Source organism: Eschscholzia californica, unplaced genomic scaffold, assembly GCF_041429995.1.
Source record: "Eschscholzia californica isolate CP2 unplaced genomic scaffold, dmEscCali1.0.p SCAF_2, whole genome shotgun sequence".
NCBI lineage: Eukaryota > Viridiplantae > Streptophyta > Magnoliopsida > Ranunculales > Papaveraceae > Eschscholzia > Eschscholzia californica.
Genome location: NW_028238309.1, coordinates 63581407 through 63592882, shown reverse-complemented (window position 1 = coordinate 63592882; position 11476 = coordinate 63581407). Strand labels below are relative to the sequence as shown.

Genomic DNA, 11476 nt, shown 5'->3' with positions numbered 1-11476 from the left:
TTGATTGTGGAGTGATGAATGTGATAAAGAACTCCACACCTGCTAGGTGAGGGTTAAGTGAAAAATTGATGATCTTGTGTTTCTCCATTTATATTACATAGAGAGCATTTATTTAGAATAATCAACCAATTCTTGATCATACTATCAGTTGTCGGAACTGAAAATGCTTCAAAACCCAAAGAAAGAACGAGATTTTTGAAGGAATAACCTTATTCCAGTAGAGTGTGGAAGTGATGCTCATACGGTGACTTTCCATTTGTTTTAATGCTTGGTAAAGGGACCTAACAATGAAGCCGTCAAGGCGGGGGATCCATGTTCAGTCATCTCCGCTGTCATTTTGGAATATTAATTTAGTTGCAGACAACAAAAAATTGGTTGATGGTGGTGGAAGGAGAAAGAAGAAAAAGAATCCTTATGAGCGTCGCCGACAAATTCCATCTGTAAGGCAACATTTTGGTCGGCATGGTCCTGGATGACAAATTAGGGGTCCGGTGCTAAATTTGAATCATAATCATTTCGTAAGAAAAACATACGACTTAAATTTGCTTTTAAAGTAACTAAGAAAAAGTTGGAAAATTTTCAATTATAAAAAAATATTAATACATGAGTCCAAGTGTAATATATGATTGAGTTATCATTTTTTATATTACAAAACCTTTTTGATATTCTTTTTTGGAAGAACATAATTTTAGAATTTTAAGAAAAGAAATGAAAATTTTCAGAATAAAGACTTCAAACTTTTAGATTTTTCTATCGCTAAAAAAAAAATTATTTAGAAATTTTTTTTTTTTTAACAAAATAAAACTTTTGATGAGATATAAAATATAAAGTACTGAGTGTTGTTAAAGAAAAAAGAGAAAAACAAAGACAACAGAAATATAAACCAAGAGATAGTATACAAGAAGAAACTAGACTTTGTTCTTACGTTTGTAGAGAATTTTTGTACTTTAGTAAACATGTATCTTGGTCATTAGCTAGAAGACTCTTTATATAGGCCTCTTAAAGAGTTCTGTATCTAGTACAAGAGTTACAAACTTAATGGTAATTGAATACAAATAGTGGTGGAGAACTTACAGTGGTTGGAATTACAAAGTGTGGTGGTCGTCCATCATAAAATTAAACATTCACAACACCTCCCCTGGATGTCCACGACATCAGAAATTGCCTCATTAAAATATTACTAGGCAAACTCAATGGGACAAAACCATAGTGAAGGAAAAAAGAGTACAAATTATGCCTTTTGTTGTAAAGCAATCCCACATTGGTGAGAGACAGGAGTCTGGTGCTCCTCTTAAGAGGTTAAGCACCCTTCCCTAGTGAGGCCTTTTAAAACCGTGAGGCCCAGGTGTGCCAAAGCGGATAATATCACTAGCAGCCCGGAAGGCTGGTCCGCACCATCCTATAACACGTTATCAGCACGATTCGCTCTACTATGATGTGGTCTTGGGAGGGTGTGTTGTAAAGCAATCCCACATTGGTGAGAGACAGGAGTGTGGTGCTCCTCTTAAGAGGTTAAGCACCCTTCCTTAGTGAGGCCTTTTTAAAACCGTGAGGCCCAGGTGTGCCAAAGCGGACAGTATCACTAACAGCCCGGAAGGCTGGTCCGCACCATCCTATAACACCTTTCAGTAAATCGTTGAAGGAGTTTATAATTTGTCTCATAAAAGTGTTGTTAGAACAAACCACATAGGGAAGAAATCTCAACGAAGGAAAAAAGAGTACATTATGACAATACAGTATACAGTGTCTTCATAAACTTGTTCCTCTTAGGTTGTAAATTATAGATCAATATTGAAACGAAACTCTGTTTGAAGATTTAAATATGTCATTAGTAAGAAAAATGGTACTAGTTCTTTATTAAAATATTAATTGTTATGTATTTGTAAAATATTTATCGAAAGAACCACTTAGGATATGCATACAAAACTAATATCAATTATGAGAATAGTATCCATTTATTTTGGAGGGATAACTTACCTTGACCTTACCATACCACTCATGTCAGTTTGTGATACTAGTTCTTTCGTCATTATCTTTTGGGTAGTCCTCTGTCTTTTTTTATTTGTAGTTTATTATGTTTCAACAACTATAAAATCAATGGTTAAAGATAAATAAGAATAGTTAAACAATTTATATATACCCAGAGATAGGTTCAAATACCTTCTCACTTACCAATTAGAGTTGCAAAAACTTACCAATCTTTGATTTGTTTATATTTTGACAAAGGATGTGGATAATTTCTTATTTCCTTTAACTATAGAGAAATTTGTGTTGCTAACGTGCTATGAAAATAACAAACAGAAGAAGGAAGACAATAGAAATAAAAGCCAAGAGATAGTAAACAAGTAGAAACTACACTTTATTCTTACGTACGTTTGTAGAGAATTTTTCTACTTTGGTACATGCATCTTGCTCTTTAGCTAAAACCTCTTTATATGGCCTACTAAAGAGTTCCATATCTAGTACATTTATGGTGCTTGAATACAAATGGTGGCGGAGAACTTACAGTGGTGGGAGTTACAAAGTGTGGTGGTCTTCCACCATAAATTAAACATTCGCAACAGTCCCCCTCGATGTCCACCACATCAGAAATTGCCTCATTATTAGGAAAACTCGATGGAACAAAACCATAGTAAAGGAGAAAATAGTACAAATTATGTCTTTCAATAAATTTTTTGAAGGGCATATAATCTGCCTTATAAAAACCTTGTTGAGAAAAAACTCATGAAAAAAAAAATTAACGAAGGAAAAAAAGTACAATATGACAATGCAGTATACAATGTCTTCATAAACTTGCTCTCCTTCATGGAGGTTGGGGGCATTGTTCAATTATTTATCGCCAGCTTCCTTTGGTATATATGTACAAATATATAATAAGTATCATTTGAAATTTCAAGTTGCATTCATATGCTTTAAATTTTACACACGCTTTAGATTGAAGCTTATTAAATCTTTCAAGGATTGAACTCACTTTCTAGTGATTCTATTTGTGTATCAAGTACATCGATAAGTTTTATGAAATTGATGTATTTATCACATTTTATTTTGGTTCAGTATAAATTCTATGCAAAATCCACCTGTTAGACATAATATGTGTTAAAATTCATCTTTCGATGACTATTGTTTTAAGATAGGTCTCGCCAAAATTTTGTCAAAAAATTTCGGTCGAACAAAACATGAACAAAAGAAAAAGACTAACAATTCTTTAAAAAACAAATTAAAATAATTTGAATTAAGCATAGTTGCCTAGTTAAAATCTTGACTAGAAAAATCTGATGGGACAAAACTTTGACGAAAGAAAAAGAAAACAACACCTAAATTTATCGAATATAGTGAGAACATGAAAAATACAAGGAAGAAGGTAGCAATATAGCTAGTTCAACAAAAGAAAAAAAAAAGGTAGCAATATGCGCTTGACATAATAAAAAAGGGTAAATTTCGTCTTAGCCCCCAACTTGTGACCAACTAACTATTTTGGCTCCATAAATTTCTTGCAATTCATTTTGAACTCCAATTGTGTCATGTAGTTCATTTTAGCCCTCACATTTTGCGAAAGTTGCCCATTTTGTCCCCGTAGTATTTATGTAAAAGTTCTTCATTTTTGGGCAACAATTTAACCGAATTTTTTCTTTTGTATATAGTAAAGAAATAGAGCATTTCCTCAATTAAAAAGAAATTCTAATGTATGCTTTTCGGAAAAGAATAAGATAATTCCAATATCTTTACTAGAGAGAAACATATATACGTCAATTAGAAGACTAATTATACGTCCAGCAATATAATGTATGTAATAGTTGGATCAACAACCCGTTTTCTTGTACATATTCTATCTAATCTTAACCAAGATCATCATATAAATTAATTTTAGCAATTAACAAAACGAGGTTTAACTATATTCAAATTCTACCGTGTGATTAAGCATGAAAATATTATAAATAACATTTTATTTGCGGAAGAAGACCTTTATTAAAGGCGAAATCACATGAATTAGAATATTCTTAATTTATTATTAATTAAGTCCTATAGGACAAAGGAGTTGTTAAGTGATCTACTTTCAAAATACTTTGAAAATTAAGTTGTTAATGACTTACCTAAATCCCCAATTAGTTTATTAATGTCTTGAACATTGTCTTAATTTATGATGGATACTTTATCTTAAACTACTTAATCAATCTAAATGATCCAAATATCTAATTTCTTTATTATGAATGATTATCTCTACTAATTTAACTCAAAAATTATACAATAGGAGCATGTGATCCTTATGATATTTTCTTTTAATTAATCTTCATCCATGTGATGACAGACAATTACTGATCATTTTTATGGACGTTTTCTAGCTACATATTATTCTCTGTGAAGATATTATTTTTTTAATGAACTCAAACAAGTCATTTTGTCTAAGAATGTTTTTCTTATAATTTTATATTTTTTTGTTGGTGCATAATTGTATTTGGAAATTGACAAGTTCTAAGTAGCTGATCTTAAGTACATACCCACACTTATAAAATTTCTCCGTGATATCAATGCGAGAAAAAGATTTTTTCTATATGAACTGGTGAAATATTTTTGCCTATACAACATGATCGGGATAAAATAAGTTCATAAACTGCTATGCAAACAACACTCGACTCCAATGGTTGTAGAAACGAATCCTAAAACCCATATAAACGAACCCTAAAAGACATAGAAATGAATCCTAAAGACCGTAAAAGCAAACCTTACAGGCCATCAAGAACGGCCCGTATTTTATACGTACCTCCTCTTCGTGAGTTTCTCTTCGGTAGTTTTCTTCTTGTCGTGTTGGGGTAGGTAATAGGTAGAGTGGATATACAAGAAAAAAGTGTAGACGAAAATTTGGGAGTGCCTACAGAAGTGAGGTGTCTATAGAGGTAGCCTGCCGATAGAGCACTGAGTGCACAAATATGGTTGGCGCTTACAAATTTCTCACTCGGGACCTATTCACTTTGGTCATGTGGTGCCCCGTCCGAAGCATATACTTGAAAATCAGAAATTCTCGCAGCCATACGAAGTGAAAAACATTAATTCAATCGATCACTACTCTTTTTTTCATAAATGGTAAGATTAAACTCTAGTATCTCTATAGAAAAACATATATGTTACCACTCAACCAAAATGATCTGTTCAAGAAATCCATCAATCTTTAATTCTGGTCGGAAGTGACTACATGTTTCTAACAAAAATATCTATCGACACAAATATTCAAATACCCCATGAGACAAAAAGTACTAAAAATAAATCAATAAACCCCATGAAAACTTTATTACTAAAACACAAAGATACATAAACATCAAAACAAATTTTTCTTAGAGAAACAAAATGACACAATGAATACACATATGAGCATTGCATGCATGCATGGACTAGTGATGAAAAAACAACAATGAAATCAAGAAGAAAACACAATATTGATCCCTTCAACACTAACAGCATTACCTCCTTGTCTTGGCACCAAAGTAACCATAATTTCATCATCATCTTCTGCATCTAAATCTTCAAGCAAATCAGTTATCCCCAACCTCAAACATGTCTTCAACTTCTTTCCTTTCTTTCCATGTTTATGTGGTACACTCACAAAACTTCCTGCAAATTCACTTTTATCAGGACTAACTTCATCTTCTTCATTAATATAAACATCAAACTTCACATAAGTATCTCTCTCTAATTCAATTCCTTCAATCACTAGTATTTCTTCTTCATCTTCTTTTTCTTTCTTGCTTCTTGATTTTTGTTGTGGTCTTTTTACCATTACCCTTACTACTGAACTTAGTTCTTTAGGGAACCCATTGTTAGCACTTGCTGATTGCTTCTTGGCTGGTGCTTTTTCTTTCTTGACTGGTGCTTTCTTTTGGGTAGAAGAAGCTGCCTTTGCTTTTCGAGATAGAGGTCTAGATTTCAACCATGGAATCTCAACATCTTGATACTTGTACCCGAAATCCTCCTCGTTGAGAGAGTCCTTAACCTGTTCCATTTAATATGTTTTATTAGATAACATATGTTAAGATATTAATTCTTTCTGTTTTTAACTTATTAGAAACATTAGAATCTGTACAATTAGTGACAAAAGTGAACTTTAACTTCAAAAATATAATTTCGTAATGACTTAGAAGCACATATCATCACAAGTTCATTTATTAGTCTAAAAAGTTTTGCATTTGGTGGAGGTAGGATAAGGCATCAAGGTTCATTCCATCATTTTGTACTTTAATATTCCACAATGCTTTTTTCACAAAAATTTTCCATTTTAGGTCTAACGTACAAAAATAATTAAGTGAGATATCCTAGGAAGGTTTTCTTGTTGTCCGTTCTGGCTTTATAATAAAGAAATAAAAAATAGACGATGTAGAGTATGTGCGGCCCTTAAACCTATTCCAGGTGTGGGCTTAGTTCTGTGTCATGTTAAACATGTAGCATTCAACTCAAAATAAATTGGCAATGAGTAGAGAAAACCTAAATAATATGTTCACATAAACAATTGAAAGAATAGGGGACCTTCACTCGCACAAGTTGTTTGTTCTCGTCGTAGAAAAGAAAAGCAGCATTCAACCAATCAGGATCACTAAAATCTTTTCTCTTTCCACCCAACCGTTTCCACAATGTCCACATTCTATCAAGATTAGCATGATGAGCAAAGAAAATAGGATCTCTAGCTGCAGAATATAAATTCCCCATATTCTCAACATTAGGTTGTGTTCTATCACCAGCCCAAGAATGAACTGGACCATGAGGCACATTCTCTATTGAACCAGCACCAGGTTCTGGTGTTCCACCTGCTCTATAAGGTGTCCCTAGAAAAAGTTGTGAAGTTTTTCCATTCGAAACCATTTGTCGATACATAATCGCCAAATTATGCTTATATTGTTGTTCTTTGGTGTAGTTTGGGTCGACCATATTATAATCTAAATCGATTAAATAAGGTGGTTGGTGCTTAGCATCACGAAGTTTATCGTAAAGAGACGAATTTGGAGTAGTATACATACTAGGCATTTTCATACCAGCAGGAGAATCATAGTTCCAAAATGGTAAAGCAAAAGTTGGATCACCAATTAAACTACCCAAAATCTTCTCATGAAAGTAAACATAGTATCTATGAAAAGGGAAGAACAACCAAGAATTATGAACTTGGAGTTCTAGGTTAGGAAAACCAGCTTGATCATAAGCACCATCACAATAAGCACAATGAACATTAGCTTGTTGTTTAAAACTTCGTGGGTCGTCATCGGGTAAAGCTCTCATTAGTTCGTAAGCTTTCGTGTACTTAGCGATATAAGCATCGTCTACTAAGTGAGCAGCGGGACGAACACGAAGATGGGTAGAAGAAGATGGAAGTTTAAAATCAATGATATTTAGACTAGTTGGTGGACAACAATTGATTGGTGTTGCACCTGCAGGGAGATTAGCAGCACCACATTTTGATAAGTCTGGTGGAGCTATAGGAGCTGCCATGGCTGATTGATCTATACCATTACTAGTTACACCAACTAAACTAGCACCACCCATACCTATAAGCATATTTCGTCTATCGATTAACCCATTTTCTCCATTAAGGGAGGAATTACTATCATTGTTTCTTGATTGACATATAACTTTAGTAGATAGTTTGTGATGTTTTGGTGTCCTAATGACAGAGATTAGTGTTTTCTTTTGAGAAAAAGATGGAGAGGATAGGGAGGAAGAAGATGTTTTAATGGTGGTTGTGGGACTTAGGGAAGAAATTAGAGAAGCCATGGTTATGTTTGAATTTGATATTGAAAAAGATTAGGGTTTTTATAGCAAGATTTGCAAGTGGTTTAGTTGGTTTTTTACATTTTTTTTAATTGTGGTGAATGTGAAGGGGAATAATAAGGAAATTGTGAGCAATAGATTTGATATTTTTTTTACTTAGACTTTTATAATTTTGACCTTTTTTTTCAAATAAATCTTGTTCCTTTTGATTTTGGTGGCCAATACGTGGACAACCGTTTTTCTTATATGGACAACTATCTTATTTGGACAACCAAAATAATTAATTTTTTTATATGGACACCCGTTTCTAAGGGGACAACTCTATTATTTTCCCTCAAGTCCTCTTAGAATTAGATGTACTCACCTCCCTCTTTTCTCACAAATCTTAAGTAAGTTTGGTCTTCTTCTACTACTTCATCTTCATCATCAACCCAAAATTTTAGAGAGAAAATTTTTTTGGAGAAGATTATGACATCTGATGCAGGGAAATTTTCATGAGATATTCCAAGTATCTTGGATATCTTAAAATCTAGTTATTTTAGTAGCATAATATTTTTGTTAGTAGAGAATTATTATTTTTAGCAGTTTTATATTTTTAGGAAACTTTTTAGGTTTTAGATTCTAGTATTTTATTTATTTAGAAGTTGTTATTAGAATTTGATTAGGTTTAGGAAAGTAGTATTTTATTTATTAGAAATTGTTACTTGAGTTTGCTTAGGTTAAGGAAACCCTAAGTCTATATAAAGGGGGATCTAGGAGTTGTTTTATTCATTCAAGTTGATCAATAATATTCAGTATTTTAGTTTATTCTTATTAATTTCGGTTCTATAGTCTTTAGACGGAGTTCTAAGGCTTTTTCGGATTTTTCCGCTGCGTCAGTTGGTATCAGAGCGAGGTTTCTCCTGGCTTAATGGCAGAAGACGAAGTTAGAAACACAAACCTCGACGGTGAACGAGGTAACAATGTCATGTGGGCAAAAATTGACGGTTTGAGTCATCAACTAACCCAAGTTATGGAGATGATTAACAACCTGAATGTCAATACAAACCCTAGGCAACCTATTAACAGAGAACGTGTTGAGGGATTCGCCCACAACCAAGCTGTTAATGGAAACGAAGGCAGAGAACAACGACTTCAACAATATGTTGGCAACCAAGAAAATAGAGGTAACTATTATCCTAACCAATTATATCCTCGTAGATATTATGATGAATACAAAATCAAGGAAGAAATAGCACTCTTCAATGGTTATTTGTCGGTCGAAGAGTTCCTTGATTGGCTACATGAGGTTGAGCGGCAAGTGAATATGTCATATACTGTTCCTGGTGAACAGATGGTAAACATTATTGCTTGTAGACTGAAAGGAAGTGCTGCTGTTTGGTGGGATCAGTTACAACGTCAAAGAGTGGGGCAAGGAAGGGCTCCAATCCAGAATTGGCCGTCTATGAAAGAAAACCTGAGGGAGAGGTTCTTACCACCAGATTATCAACAACACTTGTTTATGACTTACCAGAACTGTAGACAAGGATTGCGTTCGGTGGGTGAGTACTATGAGGAGTTTTCAAAACTGGCTCAAAGAAACAATATGGAGAACATTATAGAATATGAAGATGTTGTAGCAAATCGATTTTTAAGCGGATTAAAATTTAGTTTGCGAGAAAAAGTGGGGATAGTTACAGTATGGACTATTTAGGAGGCGTACAACTTGACCCTAAAAATTGAAGCTGAGGAACGGGAATATAGGAAGTTTGGATTTCGGAGGGAAGAACAACCTCACTTAACTATTAAAAAGGTAAAAACGACGCCCTTAGAGAATGTTGAACCACCACAAATTGTGAGCATAGAAAATTCAAGTAATATTACTCACAAATCAAAATCTAACATTATTGTGTTCACAAATAAATCTCCTGATATCAATTTACACGGTAAAGAATTTGTTTCTGAAGAAATTATTCAGGAAATTGAGTTAAAGGAAGTAGTTCAACCAATTGAGTCAAAGGAAGTTCTTCAGGAAATTGAGACAACGGACGTTGTTCAGAAATTTGAGACAAAGGGCATTGTTCAAGAAGCTGAATCAAAGGAAGGTGGAAAACTTCGGAAGTCAAACATTAGTCTAATTGAAGTTCCTTCATACGAAGATCCGTTCTCAGAATTTGGCGAATCTAAAATTGTTTCACGTGGATTGATAAGTTGTTTTATTAGAAAGTCTTCATCGAAGTTCGTAATTTTCAATCACTATACTCATGATCTATACAAGTTTATTTTTGGAGTGAAAAGGGAGTTTGAATCACATCACAATTATAGTCCGCAAATTTTCTGTGACTTGGTGATTCCCATGAACAATTCACGACAAAGTTTTCTCATGGGTGTACCATTCAAGACAACCTTCCAATCAATCAGTAAACTCGAGGCGAGTTTCTTTGAAGTGGAGGAGACTGATGCAGGGAGATTTTCATGAGATATTCCAAGTATCTTGGATATCTTAAAATCTAGTTATTTTAGTAGCATAATATTTTTGTTAGTAAAGAATTATTATTTTTAGCAGTTTTATATTTTTAGGAAACTTTTTAGGTTTTTGATTCTAGTATTTTATTTATTTAGAAGTTGTTATTAGAATTTGATTAGGTTTAGGAAAGTAGTATTTTATTTATTAGAAATTGTTATTTGAGTTTGCTTAGGTTAAGGAAACCCTAAGTCTATATAAAGGGGGATCTAGGAGTTGTTTTATTCATTCAAGTTGATCAATAATATTCAGTATTTTAGTTTATTCTTATTAATTTCGGTTCTATAGTCTTTAGACGGAGTTCTAATTCTTTTTATCAGCTTTCCGCTGCGTCAGTTGGCATCAAGAGCGAGGTTTCTCCTGGCTTAATGGCAGAAGACGAAGTTAGAAACACAAACCTCGACGGTGAACGAGGTAACAATGTCATGTGGGCAAAAATTGACGGTTTGAGTCATCAACTAACCCAAGTTATGGAGATGATTAACAACCTGAATGTCAATACAAACCCTAGGAAACCCTAAGTCTATATAAAGGGGGATCTAGGAGTTGTTTTATTCATTCAAGTTGATCAATAATATTCAGTATTTTAGTTTATTCTTATTAATTTCGATTCTATAGTCTTTAGACGGAGTTCTAATTCTTTTTATCAGCTTTCCACTGCGTCAGTTGGCATCAAGAGCGAGGTTTCTCCTGGCTTAATGGCAGAAGACGAAGTTAGAAACACAAACCTCGACGGTGAACGAGGTAACAATGTCATGTGGGCAAAAATTGACAGTTTGAGTCATCAACTAACCCAAGTTATGGAGATGATTAACAACCTGAATGTCAATACAAAAATTGACGAAGTTAGAAACACAAACCTCGACGGTGAACGAGGTAATAAAGGGAAGGGAATTGTTGAAGGATATTCCTAACCAGAAAAATCAGATTTAAAAACCCTAAAACTCGTTAAACTTTTAAAACCTAGAAATCAAAAATTTCAAAACCCTAGATTTTTTTACAAACAAGTAGAGTTGCTCGTGCTTCGTGGAAAATCGACAAAACACGAGAGATCTTAATTTCTGAGTTTTTGTAACGAAAAAAAATCTGACTGGCCAATTTCGTAAATTTCCTACGAAAATTTGGCAAGACAGAAGGAAACTTGCCACGAAAATCTAGCATATTTTCATAGATTTCCCACGAAATTCTAGGAATTTCTTCTTCACTTCGATTTTTTGCCTTGAAATC

At 33.7% G+C, this 11476-nt stretch overlaps 1 protein-coding gene across 1 annotated transcript; it reads right to left on the bottom strand.

Moving 5' to 3' along the window:
• Positions 1-5256: 5256 nt before the first annotated feature.
• Positions 5257-9349, bottom strand: LOC147560188 (polyphenol oxidase, chloroplastic-like). The gene is made up of 2 exons (XM_086662274.1): positions 6514-9349; positions 5257-5983 (listed from the first exon to the last, which is right to left on the bottom strand). Exons 1-2 carry the CDS (start codon positions 7747-7749, stop codon positions 5411-5413), a joined length of 1809 nt encoding a protein of 602 aa, XP_086518400.1. The 5' UTR covers positions 7750-9349; the 3' UTR covers positions 5257-5410.
• Positions 9350-11476: the final 2127 nt, after the last annotated feature.